Below are 20811 nucleotides of genomic sequence, written 5' to 3'. Positions count from 1 at the left end.
CTCCCTGTTCATGAGAGAAAATAATTTCCCCCTCATTTGCTCCCTGCCTATTCAGACATGTGGTGCCCCTCTCCCTCTCAACAAGTGACCATCAGGGAAAGATAGGGGCTTGTTGGATAAACAAGTGACTAGAGTTGGGGGAGGGGATGGGTTTCTTAGGTGTTAAGTAGGAGGACCAATGTGGGAAATGAGACTATATCAGCAGGGAGGCAGACTGAGGGAAACATAAAAGTTTTAGGACATAGGAAATTAGAAATTTGGAAGGGAGCTTAGGGGCCATCAAATTCAACCCCCTGATTTCAGAGACAAAGAAACTGAATTCTCTCAAACTTAAAGTAACTGATCCAAGGTCATCTAGGTAGTTAGTGACAGAGCCAGGACTGGGATTTATTAGGCCATCAGTGAAGGCTTTCAGTGGATCATCACATAATCATGTAGTGTTTTGCAAAGATGTAGTTTATTATGCAGCATTTAGCATAATGCCTTATCCGTAGATGTTCAGGAAATATTTGTTTTATATATGCATGTGTGCATGCGTGATTGAAAGATGCTTCAGACTTTCTTGGGGCTTGGGTGGGGAGAGAGGACCTTATGTAGGTAACATTCAATTCTTCATCATAATGACAGTTTCAATGTATTATAATAATCATGATCATCATTTTCAGGTTTATAAAGTACTTTCCACATAATAATCCTGTGAAGTGATTTACTTATCATCCCATAATAAGCTTCAGAGCAGGGCATTCCTGGATTCTGGTCTCATGTAGACCAGTGAGAGGGGTAGGTAAGTCCCCCAGCAGCACAGGAAGGGGGCAAGTCAGGAGACTTGTATCTCTTGTCTGGTTCTGATGGGACTTTGTTTGACTTGAGTATTTACTGTTTTGTAGCTTCTCCCTTTTGAGGAAGTAAGATTTCATATTTCTTGAGGCATAAAGTATGATTTATCCTCCAGTGGCATGTATGATACTTGAGGGCAGAGATGTGTTGCCCTGTTTTTTGGTGGGTAGTATCCCAAGCATCCATCTCAGATGCTTAATAGGTCCTTATTGAACTAAGTTAAATTGAATGCAGTCAACCCTGTGATTTTAGGTCAGGCCTGGGCCACTCAGATCCATAGCCCTCTATTTTGCATTCAGACCCAAACCAAAGGTTTTTAAAGCCTCACAACAGACTATTGTCATTGCTTCTAAGTGAGGAAACAAGGCATTGGGACATGACAAACAAGAGGAAAGAAACTGGATGCTGTATTTGGAAGATCACTGTAATGTAGGCAATGAGCAGTTTTCATTTTTTTAGGCTCCATAATGTTTAATTTCTTGGAGATCATTTACCAGACAAATGCTACGCCGGCTTTAGCCGGGAATCTCGTTACTGACATCTTGTGGCCGACAATGAAAATCTCTCCTGTTCCCATAGAGCCTTTCCACCTACAGGCATCATCATCTGTCCATGATTCATTTAGAAATGTTTCCCCATGTTTCCATCGTTGTTTACATTTGTGGTTGTGATCCCTGAAACCTGAATGTGACTGGGGTGATCTTTTCCTGTAGGTAAGAGCAGAGAAGTCTCCAGGGGCATACTTCCTGCCCGAGTTTGCCCTTTCTCCCCAAGGAAGTTTCCTTGAAGATACAACAGGAGAGCAGTTCCTCACTTACCGTTATGACGATCAGGTGAGTAAAAGATGTAATAATAATAATTGGATCTGGACTGATTGTGCAGTAATTTGAATTTAAAACAAAACCTCCTACAATAAATCCTACTTTTTCTACCTTCTGCTTTCGGGTATAGTAAGGACCCTGCCTGGTACATTACCTGCATCATGGAGAAATGAAAGATCATTTTTTGTTGAAATATTACACAAACTTACATTAAAATATGAAAATAATGTGTGAAAAGTCATTTTAAAATATTTTTATTTGGGACTGGGGGAGGGAGAAAGAATACTTCTATAAATAGATTAAATAACCCAGTTCACATTTTTTGAAATGTGTCTGCCTGAATAGGGTGCAGTGGTTTTTTACACAGCCGGGAACCTTTCACCATGTTGGAATTTTACTGGTGTTACAATTTATAGCTCTAGTTAATCCAGAAATCAGTGATCCTACACGTTTTAATATGAGAACTTCAGAGAAACTAATTGAGAGGGGGAGTAAGGTATAAAATTGGGTGTCTGGAAAATAACAAGTCATGCATCTTATAATTAAAGAGTGGTAATGACTTCTCCAGGACTCTGCAGATACATTATATTTAGCATAACAACAATATAAAAAGATTTTTTAAAATGAGAAAGAAACCCCATTAATCCAAGGGAAAGGGGCTGATGCAGAGCTGGAAAGTGTGTGGCATACAGTAAAAGTTGACTCAAAGCACATTGTTTTCCAGAAGCCCTATTGAACACCATGTGTGATCTACTAGAATGACATTCATAGGTCCTTAAAATATGTTTCTTTTAATTAAACCAAAGGAATAGGGTAAGACTCTATTAGAACCAGTGAGTAAGAGCTACAGTCCCAAACTTCAAAGAAAATATTTAAAAGATCATTTTACCCAAACAGGTAGACCTGATGTATGTGGAAATCAGCAGTTAAGGTACATTTTTGTTAAGTGGAAATATTCTAAGCAGATTCAGGGAGAGAAGAAGGTACGTGTTTGGGGTTGGGAATTTTATATCTTGGGAATCTTTGCCATTATAGGTACCCTCTTTTCTCTTATTTCTCCACCATTCTCTTATTCACCACAGAAACCTGAAAATTCATGGTAACTCCTGTATGCTATTCACAGTTTTTTTTTTTGGGAAAACTGGAGAGCATTGCCACATATTACAATGACATTTTGCCTTATCAGTATCAAGTGATGGGAATTGCCCACAAAGTCAGATGCTGTAATGGAGCAGAAAAGGAAATATAGCCTGTATGATCTCACAAGTGAATGGGGCATATTCAGGTGATGGCTTTATATAAAGAATGCATGCTATATTTTCCAAATTCAGATATGCAGGAAACTATGCAGAGATGTGGGTACCAGTGACTGTGCTGGGCCTAAGACAAAGTGGACATGAGCACTAGGGGATCCGCTAACTCTGCCCCCTTATTTTATTGATAACAGAACTGAGGCTTAGAGTGATAAGATTCTTTGAGATTTTCAGGGGATTTTCAGGTTGATTTCCCTAAAACTGAACCATGGACATTAGTAATACACAAAGGAGCTGTTATTTCATATGTAGGACCTCCTGTTACAAATGCATATCTGTAGCCTATGACTTGCTAGATAAGCTCGAAGGTGGTACTGGGGGCAGACAGAGGTAAAGTAGCTTTCTTAGGGCTTCAAAACTATCAAACATCAGAGGCAGAATTTGAACTTGACTTTCTGACACTGAATTACTCAGGTATCCAGTTATAACATGCTGCTGATTCATGGAATCCATGGAAGAGAAATCCTAATGAACCTTCAGGTATTTCAAAATGAGGTAAAAATAATGTGGGAGCATAGTAGGTGCTGTTTAAGATGATAACTTGTTCATGTAAGCACATGTTTGACAAAAAGTTAAACCAGAGACCATCTCTGAGCTAACTCAGAGCTTTTTCATAGGATGAAAGCTTGGTAGGGGTTCCAAAGACAAAATTCAAAGAAATCTGCTTCCTGAGAAAGCTTTAGGAAATAGGAAACCATTCTGTAGGAGTATTAGACTGGCAGAATTAGGGGGGTTGGTTCGAAGTGTGAATCTCTTAGGTAGGGCCATGTGGTTAGCCAACACAGATTCAAGCTAGAGAGGTAGTATGGCTTGATGGGATAAATTGGATTTGTCAGGAGACTTGCCTTTGTATCCCAGAAAATTGATAGCTCTGTGGTTACCAGCAAGTTCCTAAAATCTCAGAGCCTTGGTTTCCTTATCTGTAAAAAGGGCATAATATTACTGTACTACCTTGCCAACAGGGTTGTCATGAATACAGGACTTGCCAAACCTTAAGGCACCACATGAATGTGAGCTATTATTATTTAGTATGATATAATGGGGAGAGCATGGGATTTGGTAAGGGAACTGTATTTGAAGGTCAGCCCTGACACTTAGCTGTGTGACAAGAAGCAAATCATTTGACCTCTATGAGCCCTCTCTACATCTGTAAAATAAATGTGATATATTCCATCACTACCTACCTCCTAGAATTGCTGTGAAAAAGTGGTTTGTAAGTCTAGAGGGCTATGTAACTGTCTCAATTATAGAACATTAGAGCTGGAACCTTTGAGATTATCTAGTCCTGTCCCCTCATTTTGTTGATAGGGAGACAGGCTTAGAGTGTTAAAGCTATGTTTAAGTGGGAAGTACTGAACTTGGAGTCACAGGACCTGAGTTTGAATCCAGTTAGTAAATATCAAACACCTACTATGTGCCGGGCACTGTGCTGAACACTGCAGATACAAAAAAGAGTCAAAAGACAGTCCCTGCTGTGGAGGATCTCACAGTCCAATTGGAGAAGGAATAAGCAAGACAAACTATGTGTAGGAAAAATAGGACATAATTTAGAGAAAGAGGATGGCCCTAGAATAGTATTCTAGTAGATGATGAGATATTTGTTTGGACCTAAAGGAGAAGAGGTTGCCTACTAATCTGTGTGACTAGAGAGAGCATGGTACAGTGCAAAGAACACCAGGCTTGGAGTCAAAGGATTAGGGCTCCAGTATCATCTCTGCTATTTACTAGTTGTGTGACTGTGACTTTCTCAACATCTGTCATGTAGGTGCCCCTCTTTCTACCCTCCCAGGTACAATTCCAGCTCCAGTTCTCTTCACCTCCTGCTTGGATCCTTACACTAGTCTATGAATTGGTGTCCCTGCTTCAGGGCTCTCCCTGCTCCAGTCCATCCTCCATACAGATAGCTGCCAAAGTGATTTCCTGAAGTGAAGTTCGGACAATGTCACTCCACATCTTAATTAACTCCAGAGGCTCCCTCTTACCTCTAGGGTCAAATATAAACTCTTTGGGCATTTAAAGCCCTTAAGAACCTGACTTTAGTCAGTCAGTCACTTAACATTTATTAAATAACTGCTACATGCCAGATACTGTGTTAAGAGCTGAGCAAAATAAAGGAAAGCAAAAAGCAGTCAGCCACTGCTGTCAAGGAGCTCACCATCTAAAGAGGAGAAAACATGTAAACAATGATATACAAACAAGATCTGTACAGGATAAATTGGGGCTAATTTCATTTTTATGCACATGTTGTTCCCTTTTACTAACTATACAATCTAACCAGACTTTGTATCTTTGTATCATTCCTCCAACATGGCTCTGTACTCTTCATCTCCCAACTCTCTGCCTTTGTACCAGACATCCCCCTTGCCTAGAATGCACTCCCTCCTCATTTCCACATTGTAGAATTAATTTCCTTCAAGACTCAGCTCCTGTGTCACCCGATCTTCCCTGCTATGGGTGCCTTCTTTCTGGAAATTGCCTTGTATTGATTTAATATCTGCCTATATACATGTACCCGTTTTCTCCCTAGTAGAATGTAATCCCCTTGAAGGAAGAGACTGTTTTGCTCTTTTTTTACATACCTAGCATCTAACTGAGTAGCTGGAACATAATAGGCACTTAATAAATGCTTATTAATTGACCTACTGACTGACTACAAAATGAAGGGGTTGGATGAGATGGCCTCTGAGGTCCCATCCAGCTCTGAATTCAATTATCTTGTGATCCACCAAAGTCACTTTGCTTCTCAGAGAGTCCTCCATTTCCTCAGTAATAAGATGAGGGGATTGTGCTAGATGACTACCCAAACATGTTCCAGCTCTAGATCTGTGATCTTAAGTCCCTTTTCTAGGGTGGGGTTAGTGGGGTTAGTGACAGAGCTGGGAAAAGAAACCTAATCATGCCCTACTAAATGAGAAGATTTTTTGTAGCTGTTCCCTTTGAGTACAAGAAACTTTTTCAACCAATATATGGAAACTCTGCTCCAGTTGTAAAGGTGTGTCTATCTGGTTGTTAGAAGAACAATTTCAATGTGGGATTTAGCCACTGACTTTAAAAAGAAGGGAGCTAATGATTTCTTGGAAGCATCCCAGATCCAGAATTGTTATTTGTTGCAAAGAAAAACAATTAGAAGGTGTATTGATATGCTTTGTATGCCTATCTCTTAAAGGATTTTTAAGTAAGGGTTTTTTCACAAATGCATTAGTGAGAAGACATTCAGTTCATCTCAGGATGTCTCCTAGATTAAACATCTGGAAAACTAATAATGTAAGAAATAGTAAAACACAGCTGCAATGTGGGCTACATTTAACAAGACCTATAAAAAAGCGCAATACAGATTATGCTTGGGGGTGAAGCAGTTTCTGTTGAAGGAAGCATTTGTTGAACCTAATTGAATAAATCCAAGCAGAATATTCTTCATCACAGAGTATTAATTGCATGATTTTCCTTCACTAGGATAGCCTCAGTGTGTTCCGGCTCATTCATATAATAAAATACTTGAAGAATTAAGTGATGAAGAATAAGTGAATTTCAGTGTTAGAGAACACCTTAACAATAACCAGGTCCAGCCCTCTCTCTGCTTTTCAGACGTTTGGAAACTGTATCCAGAGAGTTTAAGTTTCTTGCCTAAAATCACCTATCTAGAGGTGGGATGCTAAGTCAGGATTGCAGACTTTACTCTGTTATACTTCTTTCCTACATAAACAAATTGAAGCCCTAAATTTTCTTTGGCATAAAATGAATGCTATGGTTCCTGTTGTCTAACAAGAATTTGAAGATTGAAGAATGGTAGACTGCTTTATTGGGTTATTCTCAGTTCCTACCAAGAATTAAAAATCATGTCAATTAGAGATATTCTGAGAGTTTTCCAGATATATTAACTCCTCCTACTTTAATTCCCATTTTCCAAATGTCAGGATATTAAAATTCAATATTAATTATGAAGGTACTTTCCATGAAATGAACATACACTTTGAAAATTTAATCCATTTAGTACCTAGTAAAAACCATTTCAGTGAAATGCTTATAAATTTCTTCCTTCACTGGTGCAGAATTGAAAAGACATTTGGGTAAAATAGTGGTTTGGCATAGAATCAATACATTTTTGGAATTGCTACTAAATTGGGGTTGTTTCTTCCATTAAAACTGCATTTATAAGTAAACAGTTGAATGTTGGTAGACTTAGAAACTGGAAGTCTCAAGTTCAGAATTTTCTTTTCTGTTCTAGTACAAATTAGAAAAGTATTATTATGGTTAAACTTTCTAGTGGTTCAGTCTCCATTTTTCTAAACTGAGATAAGTGGGGGTTTCTCCAACTAAGACGATCTATTTAAGGCCTAAATTCAATTTGATAGGAATAAATGTAAAGTCTTACACCTGGGTTCAAACAATCAATTACATATCTACAAGGTGAAGGAGGCATTGTTGGAAAATAATTCCTGAGAAAAAAGCCTTCAGATTTTAGTGGACTGCCATCACAACATACCAATGGTTAATTTATACTTTCAGGCTACATTAATTGAAGCATAGTGTCCAAAATGAGGGAGGTATAGGCTAACTCTGTCCTGGTTAGATCACATTTGGAAAATTGTGTTTCAGATCTAGATGCCACATTCTAGATGCCACATTTTAAATAGCACATTAACAATAAACTGGAGGTAGTTCATAGGAGGGAAGAAGGATTTTGAGAAAACTAAAAACTCTGTCATACAAGGATCTGTTGAAAAAAAAAAGCTGGGGATGTTTAGGCTGGCAAAGAGAAGATGTGGGGGGGCAGGGAGAGGGAATGACATGATTGTTTTAAGTATTTGAAGGGCTGTCATATGGAAGAGGGATTAGATTTGTTTGGTTTGGCCCCAGAGGGCAGAAATAGGAGTAATAGTTGGAAGTTTGAGAGAGACAGATTTTGGCTCAATATTAGGAAATCTTCCTGAAAAATTAGAGCTATTCAAAGATAGAATGGACTGTCTCAGGAGGTAGCAAGTTCCATATCACTGGAAGACTATGAATACAGTCTGGATGATGACTTGTCAGGAAAGTCATAGATAGGATTCATAGTTTTTCCAGGACCAGACTAGATGACCTCTGAGGTCTCTTTCAGCTCAGAGAGTCTATTATTATTCTGTGTTTCTTTTGCCTCTCTCCACTGTATCTAGATCAAGCCTGGGTAAATGGCTATTTAGGCAGTCTTTGTTAATTGATTGGGATTAGAGCTAAGGCGACATTATTAAGACTTGGAGTTAGAGGACCAGGGATCAAGTCCCTGACTCTAATAATTACTACTTGTATGACCACATATAAGATGTTAAATTTCTTTGAGTCTCAGATTCCTCTTTAAATTGAGGGTAATAATGCTTATACTGCCTGTGTCATATTATAATAACTGAGAAAAATCAGTTTGTTAGCCAAAACACATCATACAGATGTGTCACTCTTTAATTCTGATTATAAAGCCTTTTCTGATCCCTATGTTATTTCACTTACCCCTTCAATAGGACTTTGTGTTTATCTGTATACATGTTGTATCTCTGTTTGAATGTAAGCCTCTTGAGGGAAAGGAATTTTTTTTCTTTGCATTCCCAGTTCCTAGCACAGTGCAGGGTATATAGTAGACACTTAATAAATGCTTGTTGTTAAGTTGAATTATAGCACAGTTTCAGATATTTTATTTTTTTAGCAGTGTTCCTTTATTCCTCTTCATCTGTTGAAACTTACTGTTTTCCTCTCGTTACTGGATACCTGTTCTCTCATGGTTATTCATTACTCATAAAGTTTCAGTTATCCATATACAGATATTAATTATATATAGCATAAGGATCTTAGGATTTACAGAAGAGACCTTGAAGGTTGTGTAGATTAACCTTCCAATTGAGGAAATTGAGGTTCTAAGAGGTGACATGACTTACCCAAGATCACACTGGTAGAACCAGGATTTGAACCCGAGAACTGTACTTTCCATAGTACTCTGCTGCCTCTTCATTTTGTACTTCCAGTCCTAACTTCTGTTCCATTCTCTAGTCCCATTTTCAACCAGTACTATAAATGGTCCCATTATTCCCTCCCTCCTACCTCCTGTTTACCTAAAACTTGCTTACCTTTCCCCCCCCTCCCCTAACAGTTCATTATCTTCTTTACCAACACTATCGCTAGCACTACCATCCATCAAATGATCCATTATTCAATCCATGGAGACAAGTTTCCCAAAGCAAGAGTTTTGCTTTCACTGGCCTCTGTGCTTCTGTCTAGTTTTGGTCTTTGTCCTCAACTGCTACATATGTTGCTCTGCCAGACTTTGTATGATAAGTACTAGACAGGGCTCACAGCACGTTGTAACTTCTTCATAAATGTTTGTTGACCAACTCATTGACTGACTACATATCACCACTTACATACTTTTCTCTACATTTCCTAAATCTTACCTTTCATCTGGGTTATTCTCTCCTTTCTTTTAAACTATTGTCATATGTTCTTTGCAGTCTTTCTTCCCATCTATTTATCCTATGGTACATCCTAAATTTGGTGTCAAAAGAATCTAAGATACTGCTTTAATTTCATCACTTCCTAATATAGAATCAGGGAGTTGGAAAGGACTTGAGTGTCATTAGTTCTACCCATTCCTGAATAAGAATTCCATCTAAATTATTTTGCAGCAAGTAGTCATCCAACCTTTGCTTGAGTACCTATAATGAGGGTGAGTCTACTACCTGCTAAGGAAACCCATTTCTCTCTTGGATAGTTCTCATTTCATGAATTTCCTCCCCTACCCCACCCTCTTACCTGTAGATTATATTTATGTCTTTGCAACTTCTACCCATTTCTTCTAGGTCTGCCCACTTTGGTCTAATGAAAACTATGTTATTATTCTTCCAAGTGAACTCAGTTGAGCTCTCCCTGGGTAAACTCTGAAAACAAAATCAAGAAACTCTTATCCTTGGCCTCAAGGAGTTTTACCAGCTAGTAATAGCCTACTTCAGAGACTGTGGTTATGGTGCCATGGAAGGACCAATGACTTTGTAATGAGAGGGCCTGGGTTCAAAACTCAGCCCTGGCATTTTGTACCTATGTGACCTTGGGCAAGTCATTTAACCTCCTTGGCTTCCATCTATCACATAAGGAGGTTGGACTCTGACTTTCCTTTCATTCTAACTAGTTGCAACTTTATTAAAAGCATCACTCTTTAAAACTTTGTCCATGTCCTCTGCTAGATCTAGTAAAAAGAAGTACCCAAGTTTCTTCAGTGAAACTTTTAAAGGCCCATGCTATTTTTAACTATAAATCTTTTCAGAATTGATTAATAGAATGCTTGGCAGACTGAACCCCACTGAATAAACAGATGATTTGGAAGAGAAGGAAACAAAGGTTTAATCAGGAATAATAAGTGCATGAACTTTCAGGGAAATTTCTAGCTCAGTACATAACATAAAAATCAATCAAAAATTTAAAATGTAATCCTTAGCAGTAACCTTAAAGATAGAAGACACACAAGCTTCCCTATAAATAGAATGACATTAGATCACCTCTTCTAGGACCAGTGGGACCTCAGTTGATATAGGGCCACATGAATTTCCCCACTCTAAACCAAGCCAAAAGTGTTGAGGGATAGGAGGGTGGATGGGTAGGAGAAAGAGCCAAAAAGCAAGAGAAACTTGATTTTGAGTTCTCTTCTGCCAATAAGAAAAACACTCCTGCCTAATCTGTTGACAAACTTTATAAAGCATTTACTATATGTAACACAATGGCAATACAAAGACAAATATGCAATAATTCCTTCTCTCAGATAGTTTACATTTTCTTGGGGATATCATGTATATAAGTGACTTGCCCAAAGTCACATGGCTAGTAAGTGTGTCAAATGTCTTAGGCTGGATTTGAACTCAGGTCCTCCTGACTCCAGGGCTGGTGCTCTATTCACTGCGCCACCTAGCCACCCCATAAATATTTAAGTATATCTTCCTGACTGCTTAGGGAGAGAAGGCATTATCAACTAATGTGATCAAGAAAGGCTTTGCATAGCCAACAGGGCTTGAAGATAGGTTTTCTAAGCTCTTTTAGGGCAGCTAGGTGGCCCAATGGATAGGGTACCAAGCCTGGAGTCAGGAAGACTCATGTTCCTGAGTTCAAATTGGACCTCAGATACTTATTAGCTGTGTGCCCCTGGGCAAGTCACTTAATCCCGTTTGCCTTAGTTCCTTGTCTGTGAAATGACCTGGAGAAGGAAATGGCAAAGCACTTCAGTATCACTGCCATTAAGAAAACCCCAAATGGGGCCACTAAGAGTCATACACGACTGAAAAAATGACTGAACAACAACAAAGAAAGCTCTTCTCCTGGCTGCTTCTAGTCTAGTCAAGCCATGTGCAAATTATTTTCCTTCTTTCTAGAACCTCCTCAGAACCTCATGAGAGCTCAAGGAAACTCATCATACCTCATGTATTCCAACCCAAGACTGAGGGTCAGTGCAGACCCTCAGGGAGTACTGTTTCCATTTATGAACACTACATTTTAAGAGGAACTTTTAAAAGTCATTGAATCCAGAGGAGGACACTTAGGACATTGAGCCTGAAAGGCATTTCATAAGATCAACAGTTGATGAAGCTGATATTTAGCTTGGAAATCTTAGGGAGACATGATTGGTATCGTCACCTATTTAAAGGGCTGGCATTGGAAGAAATGTTAGATTTCTTCTACATGAGTATGGTGAAAAAATATAAGAAATAGGAATAATGGAAAATTTACTGGCCCAGTTTAAGGAAGAACTTTCTAATGATCAGAACTGCACAACGATTCTGATTGTTGCTTTGTGAATTATTGAACTTTCCATTGTTGCTATGATGTAATAAGTGCATTAAATTGAATTTAATTAATTTGTTCAATTAAATTTAAGAAATGTTTACTGATTTAGTGATTATTGCTGCTAGTGTGACTGGACAGATATGTTATAGAGAGACTTCTGCATTGTATGGGAAATTGAATTTACAGTATGGTTTAGTACAGGGATGGGGAATCCTTAGCCTGGAGGCCACATGTGGCCTTCTAGGTCCGTGAGTGTAGCCTTTTTGACTGAATCCAAGTTTTACAGAACAAATCGTTTTATTAAGGGGATTTGTTCTATAAAGTTTGGATTCAGTCAGAGGGCCACACTTGAGGACCTAGAGGGTCACGTGTGGCTTCAAGGCTGCAGGTTCCCCACCCCTAGTTTAGTACATAGAATCTTAGAGTGTGTAAGGTATTAGTTTGAATGCTTTTTCAGATATTTTCTTTCAGTGTGACCTTAGATAAGTCATCTAACCTCTAAGGTCTTTAGTTTCATCTTTAATAATGACTCTTTGAATGACTACAGTGACTATAATGCTACTGAAATTGTGAATTTTCCATGAAACCTTTTTGATCTATTAGAAATTGGTTCCACAAATCATTTAGTATTTCTACCTTTTTTCAAGCCGTTTATATTCCTTCTCATATATACATCTACATTTTTGTATCTGTATGCATGCCTTTATTCCTATACTTAAATTAGTATATTAAAGTGCAAAGCACTTTACAAATGTTATTTCATTTTATCTTACCAACAACTGTGTGATAGAAATAATAATATTATTATACTCACTTTATAGATGAAGAAATTGAGTCAGACAAAGGTTAAGTAACTTGCCCAGGGTCACAAAGCTAGTAGGTGTCTGAGGCCAGATTTTAACTCTTTCTTTCTTACTCTATTCTATTCATGTATGGTGTTCTAGCCACTCTTTTGTGGGGACTATTTTGAATTCCCTACTTAGAATATACGTTTCTTAAAGTAGAAACTGTCTTTTTCTTTTTTTTTTTTCCCTTTCAATTTGAATGCTCACTCCCCAAATGGCAGAACCATACCTGCATAGGTATGTTGATGCTAATGATATTTTTTCAAACACCTTGTCATATGAGTTAACAGATGAGAAATCACAACTTCAAATTAGATATGAGGAATATTGCATTTCCTAAGATTGGAAATACCAGAACAAGAAGTCAGAAATCTTGAAATCTAGAAGAGATTGAAGCCTGAAAAGATTTAAACATTGCATTGTGGAGACAGGTGTCTTGGATTGAACTAGATAAACTTTCCTTTGTGTTTTGTTCTGTGGCTTTGTGAGTTGTGTAATCACTCTTTGTTCTTGATCTTAATTTAAATGTTTTGATCAGAGGGGAATTTTAAATTTTGATGATGATATCCAGTGATATCTTATACATAACTGGATCCATGATTTCATTGAAATTTGTCCCAGTTTTCTCATCTGTAAAATGGGGGTAAATAGCACTCACTTCTCACTCACTGAGGATAAAAAGAGATAATATTGTAAACTTTTATGACAGCCTTAAAGTACAATGTTAATGTTATTAGCAATATTATTGTCCACATCCATCATAATTATTATACATGGACACTCTTTCCATCAAAGAAGATTGCAACCTATCCACAGTCTTCCTTTTCTATGTCTCTTGTCCATGTTATCTTGTGAGTCCTTCATGGGGAGGGGAGGAGGGGTGACCTGAGACACTGGAGGCTCTTTGCCACCTCTCTTGAACATTGCATGGGTACCAGTTGAGAGGATATGTTGTCCATTTTTACTAGATTCATTCATTCAACAAAATATAATGGATAAAACACTGAAAATAGAGAGACAACTAAGATACAGCTCCTGCCTTCAAGTAGCTGGCTATCTAGTGCAGGAGATAAAATAATTATTTAAGTAAGAAAACCACAAAATATAATAGAGAATGCCATATTTTATATTGATCAGATCAAGGTTCAACCATTATTATTATTTTTCTAAATTTTTTGGTATTTTTCTTAGAATTTTTTATTAGACTTTTCAAGATGAATTCAAGTTTTCATTTTTAATGATTGATTTATAAAAGAAAGAAATATGAATACATTATTTTGCAAGGTAACTTTCTTAGAACTTTTCATGAGTATCTTGGCTAGAATGTGCAGTTTGGGCTAAATTGTTGGCAGACATCAAACCATGGCGTGAGTCTTCCAAGTTATCTGTGCAATAGTTTATGGCTTGCCCAGCATATGCTTGCTTCTGACATTTACATTACAGGAAGCTATATGCAGCCATACATTTTCCAATGTGCTGTCATCTTCATCACTGTCTAAACTTAGCTTCTTTACATATTCCATACATAGAAATGTCTCAGTGTTGTTTTTGGCCAGTGCCTATGATAGTTTCAAGCGGCGAGCCACTTGAATCTGGCCCATTCATTCCTTTGTTAGTGAGTAATCTTGCTCAAACGGAGTTATGCTTTTTAAATATTCAAGAGCCTTAGATATCTGAAAAGACAAGCTCGAAATCTGACATAAGAGACAAGTAAATAGTAATTTCAACAAATTGATTTCAGCTCCTAGCTCAGGCACATGCATTTATATTGTATATGTCATAAAGTAAATTTTTTTTTCTTAGCCTGTTCTATAGAAGGAGTCACCGAATTTCATTCTCATTACACTTGTTCCAGATAATTATTTCTTGGGCAGAGATGGGACACAATAACTCTGTTATCAGAGATGAATTACCTAGTTTTTTTTAAACTCTTGAGACCTTTTGCTGCTTTTATTCTGTTTTCAGTTATTTATTTGGTGGGGGACTTTGGGACTTATAATTTTCTGTGCCAGAGGGGAAAATGGGAGGAGACGTGCAGTAACAATTACAGTAACACATTTATACAGTGATTTAAGGTTATCAAAACTTAAATTAATGCATTGGGCTATTTGTCACTTTTACAAATAGTTTAATAAGGGGGAGGGATTGAAGCTGTTAGAAAAAATGAACTCTGGGTTATTTTGGTTTTCATATATTCATGCTTTGGGGAGCATCCCATTTCTTTTGAAATACCCTTGTGAGAGTGAAGAAATCCCTCTGGAAAACTTATGGCCAAAGACCAAATTTTGTCTGATCACATTAGAGTTTCGATAAGTTCAATCTTTTCAATAAATGAGTCAATAATCATTTATTTAAATGCCTACTATCTGCCAGACACTGTGGCAGGAAAGGAAAAAGACAGTTCTTACCCTCAAAAACTTAATATCAAATGGAGACAGCACCAAAAAAAAAAAAGATGGGATGGTCATGGAGGTTGGGGTGAAATTCCCAGTAGGGATCAGGATAGAGGAGTGCAGCTGGGTGGGAAATGAAAGCATCGCTCTAAATTAGTCAGGCAATATCTACTTTACCTACAATTTGCATTTTAGATGTAACAACTACTTGCCAATAAGCAATTTATCATTGCTAAAAGGTGGGAGTGATGGTATGGAAAAATACAGCATAATAACATGCCATAAACACTATTTATCCTTGATTTTGGATTTTTTTTATCTAAATTTTTGTTGTATGATATCCTAATTATGTTTGGTCTTAGTTCCTTTAGAAAAAAATTACAGTACATTCTCTGAATATGTACCAAGTTCTGCTAGAAGAATGTTGCCCTAAGAAGTAAAGGAAAGGAAGGCTGGAAAAATAATTTGCTTTGGGTAATCTACACACAGATAATTAAGAGTTGACTGTATATCACTCAATTGGAATTTTTAATGTGGTAGTTTGTAATTTTACAAGGGATTTTTAAAAAAAAAAAGCAACTGTATATCTAGGGGATTTTTTCATGGGTAGTTGCACAGTTATTTTTTTCCCCCCCAGAATTCTTCTGTGTTCTCAATCTGGAGAAATTTAAAGTCTGTCAAAGGAGACAGAATTGAAGCATTTAAAAGTTAGTTAGACCCAGGGTTAAGTGAAGTGTTTCACAGAAGAGGAGGTTTAACTAAATTGCGGCACCTATATGTTATATAAAATTACACCATAGTTATCCAGATGTCAGGTTTCCAGCAACCCCAAGCCCCTGGAATGGTGCCGAGCCCTTGGAGGAAGGAGCAAAAAAGGAATGAAAACTTCTTAGGCAACAAAAAGGGGACTCCTCAGCATCCAATACCAACAGAAAATAGGCAGGAAGAGACTCAACCTCAGAGATTATGCTTGATATGCAAAGATTGTCTAGTCTGTCGACCAGAAAGAAAGAATCACCCTCACTGGTTGACAGTGACTGTAAAAGCCAAATCGTTAGGTGACATTAGCAGGTGAAAAATAACAACTGAAATAGAGAGAGAAGAGGAGAATAAAAAGAAAGAGAAATACAAGCAGAAGCAGCCAGAATGGTTAGGAGTGGCAATGATGATGAGTGCCTGGCATTTTGACAATAAAAAGGAAGAAGCCAGCTGTGCCCAGATCATGGGAAGCCAGTCACATCGTACTCTGTGAAACTCTGGCAGTATCACATCTTTTCTGTTCTCTTCAGTTCTGGGTGTCACTTGTTAAGAGGGACATCAAGAGAATGGAGCATATCTGTAAAAAGATTGTTGTTGTTCATGCTTTGGACCAGTGACATCACAGGGTGGTGTCTTGACTGATAACTAGAATGGTGAGAGGTGTGGCAAACATGACAAATGAGGAATAATTTAGGGAACTAGAAATGTTTAACATGATGTAGAGAACTCTAAGGAGAAAAAGAAGTCTTACATCCATCAACAGAATTCTCTATTTATAAAACTAACTGCTTAGTTCAGACCCTTACTACCTTTTGCTTTGGTATCCTCATTGGCTTCTTTGTCTCACCTCTCCCCACTCCCAAGTCATCTTCTACCCAGCTTTTAATGTGATTTTCTTCAAGTGCGTATTTGAGAAAGTCACTCTCCTCCTCAATAAACTTCCATGGCTTCCTGTTGTCTCTAGGATTAAATATAAGGTCATCTATTTAGCTTTTAATATCCTTTACAACTTGGCCTCAACCATGTTTCCAGTCTTATTCATGAATCTTATTTCAGCTCCTTTTGGTACAGCTCAACCGCTCTTTTACCATTATTCACCCATAACCCTTAGATAAAGGTTATAACCTCCTCATAACTTTGCACTCACTTTCTTCTATGCTTAGAATGCCCTTACTCCTAACCTCCATCTATTACAATCTCTTGTTTCTTTCAAAACTGCCCAAACAACAGTTTCTAAATGAAGTTTTTCCTGATTTCTGTTTCCTTGCTTTCCTTAGCTGTTAGTACACTACACCTTACCAAAAACAACCAACCAAACAACAACCCAGCATAAATTTACTTTGTACATATCTTATTCTCCGTATTTATTATTGAAAATGATGTAGAAGATGGATTGGAGTGGAGATAGATGAGACAGGGAAGCCAATTAAAATGCTATGGTAATATCCAAAGCATAAGGTAGTGAAAGTCTATGCAAATATCAGGGTAACTAGGTGGTAGAGTGGAGAGAGTCCTGGGCCTGGAGTCAGGAAGACCCAAGTTCAAATCTGACCTCAGGTAATGCCATCTGTGCGACCTTGGGAAGTCTCCTCACCTCAGTTTGCTTCAGTTTCCTCAACTATAAAATAAGGGTCATAATAGCACCCACCTCTTAGGGTTGTGAAGATCAAATGAGATTTCTATGAAATGCTTGGCACATAATAAGTGCTATGTCAGTATTATTATTATTATTATTGTTAATGACAGATTAAGCAGCTTGCTCAGGGTCACATAGCCCAGCACATGCCTGGTTTTCCAGACTTCATAAGAGTAGGATTATTATCTAGAATCCCTTCTAGTACTCACGTAGGCATTAGTTTGGAGGTTCAAAGGCATGAGTATCATTCCTCCTCTTTGGGTTCTAGGGGTAGCCATGAAGAGTTTGGGCTTCTGATAGTATCTCTTATAAGCCCCTCTCTGGTGTGCCATCCTGCAATATTGGTTACCCAGTTACACTGCTGATTTCTAGAAAGGATATTTACTAAGAAGGTATAGCAAGAATATTATATATAAAACATTCCCCCAACCTGGGGTCATTTCCCCCCTTGCAGACTCCCTGGGCTGAGTAGTCTCAAATTTAAGTTACAAAAGGAGTGAGTCACACTCATAAAGAACACATGTGGCCAAGGGGTACCTTGTGAATTCTAGATTCAGAAATGCTATTTTCCCTTTGTGAAGTCCTCATAAGGTGTAGTTCTCTTCTGGGCTCCTGTGATCAGTACCTATCTAGGGTTCACAGACATCCTTTTCAGGATGAATAACAATCCCTGAGGCTACTGCTCTCCTAAGGCTTTCCACCTTAGTCTGCAGGCCCTTCCTCTGTTACTGACCACTCAGCTACCTACTGACTAGGGTTGCTGGTGACACCTTTATTATTTATTTTCTGAATCCTCTAGTGACCTGAGCACCCTACTGCCATCTTCTTAGGTATTCATTCATGTACTAGAATAAATACAAAACAAACAGAAGAGGCATTGACTTGAGGGAAGAGAGAAATGGCCTACTTCCCCAAACTCTGCAGGTCAGAGTAATCTTCACTCAGCTGCCCTCAAGGAAGAGCCTGAGACATCCTCCCCAACCTTTTGTAAACATACTTCCTCCAGTTTAACTTTTTCTGTGTTATCAATCTTTTTTTAGCTCTTCCACTAACCAACCAGAAGTCTCTTCATCATTGTACAGTATTAGCCCCTCAATTCCTCATGTCCAGAAGCAGACTCAGCAAGCCTCTGTGCGAGGGATGGGGATGAGGCAGGGAATATTTGTATACACTATAGAAAGGACAAACCCAAGCGTGTTCCCAGAGCTCCTCATTAGCTAGTCTCTCTATTATATTGGTTTAGATATAGATGGGTCCTTAGAGCCATCAAGTCAAGTTTACTCACTTTACAGATGAAGAAACTGAGCCAAAGTTTAAGTTACTTTCCCAAGGTCATATAGATTAGTAAATGTCTGAGGTGGGATTTTAAATCCAGTCTTCCACACTTCAGTTTCAGGGTCGTCTCCAATATATTGCACTTTCTGAGATAGCATTCTATGATGTGATTTTCACATTACACAGTAAATACATGGAGTGTTTCATAAATTGTGCAGTTTTCTAGCACTAAAAATACATTCATTTGTTAAAAGCGTTATTAAAAATTTTCTTCTTGTGTACCTTGGCATGTTATGCTATGCCATAGGTGATGGCATTTTCAGATCTTGACCTTTCTCTTAGTACCAGAATATATCTAGCCTAGGACATTGTCTTATGATTTATATTATAAATGTCAAGTGACTATATCAGAGATTGCCCTCATCTTTCTTGTCTTCCCCTCGTCCTCTGCTCTGGGGCATTGTTATATTTTGGTAAAGTTGTACTGGACATTCAGTTGATGGGATGATTCACTCACTGCACAGGAGTGGCAAGTTGAGTCATAATGTAAATAGGATGTTGTAGAGTTTATATAAGCAGCGTAAAAGAGATAGGTGTATCATAGAAACCATCTGTCCTAGGCAATATTTGTTCTATCTAGTCCCTGGGCTCTAAGGAGTTGAATAGACCATGTGGAATTAAAAGCATAAATTTAGATAGGCTGAAGGCATTAAGGCCTACATTTTGATGAATTCTACATAAATCAGTATTGATAAGGAGGTGTAGTTCTTCCTATCTTATGGACTTTTTATTCCTGCAAAGGTTCAGTTATGACCAACCTAGGAGTTTCCACTTGGGCGGGGACCTGGAAAGAGGCAGTTCTCAATGTAGATCATTGCCGAGTATTTGTTTGTTATAGTAAAAGTGGCTTTGGTTATTTTTTACCTCATAGATTTGATATAATATAATTCATATATTGATCCTGTACTTGGGACAAGGTTTACCAGGCTAAAGACACTGTCTTATCATTTGGATTACAGACCTTGTTAGATGGACAGATGAATGATTACCTGCTGCTCTGGCCCAGTTGTTCCTGAGAAATCAGAGCCATATAATGATCAAATGTAGTTAGTTGACTAAGCTATGTGTATTTTTAGGAATAGGACTTAGGCATTTGAAAATAAGATGTAGAATTAGAATTCTAGCTATAGTGGAGGTCAAGCAACAGATGTTCACTAAGTGCCTACTATGTGCGTAACACCTTACTGGATTGGGGGAGGAAGAGGTGACAGAGAAAACTATTCCAGGCACCAAATGTCCCTGTCTCTAGGAGCTGTGGGTGATTAAGGGTGAATCAAGATGATTTTGTATCTTTTTCAGATAACTCATTTTTTGAGCCCAGTCTTCTCCCCTGTACTGATGTATGATCCTCTGGGACATAGCCAGCATTCTGAGAAATAAAATACTGAGCTATCTATTCTTTGAACAGATTGATAGGGTGGATGAAATGGTTTTGTTTTGGCAAAGCATAATTCACTTCTAGTTTCGTACTTGCTGATGAATCAGGCCGCCCCCCCCCCCCCCACCACCACCCAGGGATGTAAGCAGAGTCAGGATAGCCCAATTGTCCTCACATGTCCTAATGCTGTAGGCCTCCATAAAATAAAACTAGAAATTGGCAATTATCATCAATCGAGAACTTTAAAAGAAGAAATACTGTTGCTTATAAAGCACAAAATAATACATGGATAGATGGCTCTCAGAGGCAGTTTGATTTAATGGAAAGAGGTTTGGATCACAGCCAGGGGACTTAGACCTTGAATTTTGGCTCTTGGGCAAGTCAATTAAACCTAAGACCTCAGTTTCTTTAGCTGTCAAATGAGAGGGTTGGATTGTTGGACCATTAAAGTTCTTTCCAGTTCTTAGTCAACAATCCAAAAGACTCCTTTTTTCCTGGTTTAATCGTCATTTGTACATTTAATGAAACATTTCAGAAGATAGGCTTATTTTAAGCACAGAAAAAGTATTTCGTTATTAGAGGGCTTTAGAACTTTATGATGAAGAAATTATATTGAGTATGGAAATATTTTTAATCATATTCTTACTTTCTGGTGTCATTTCATTGATTAAAACTATAGACAATATTTAAAAAATTTTGCAAGT

The 20811-nt window shown here is 38.0% G+C and overlaps 1 protein-coding gene across 5 annotated transcripts in view; it reads left to right on the top strand.

The window, feature by feature from the left end:
* ADAMTSL3 (ADAMTS like 3) overlaps window positions 1-20811 on the top strand; it is a 567766-nt gene that overhangs the window by 75736 nt on the left and 471219 nt on the right. For all 5 annotated transcript variants that reach the window (XM_069098697.1, XM_069098694.1, XM_069098696.1 and 2 more), the window contains exon 3: window positions 1551-1670. In XM_069098697.1, the coding sequence (XP_068954798.1) occupies window positions 1551-1670 (120 nt within the window). The remainder of the gene's footprint in view (window positions 1-1550; window positions 1671-20811) is intronic.

Source organism: Petaurus breviceps, unplaced genomic scaffold (genome assembly GCF_028583685.1).
Source record: "Petaurus breviceps papuanus isolate PSGF00001 unplaced genomic scaffold, PetGlider_PUasm1.0 37, whole genome shotgun sequence".
NCBI classification, from domain to species: domain Eukaryota; kingdom Metazoa; phylum Chordata; class Mammalia; order Diprotodontia; family Petauridae; genus Petaurus; species Petaurus breviceps.
The sequence above is the reverse complement of the archived record's forward strand: the minus strand, read 5'-3'. Positions and strand labels throughout refer to the sequence as shown.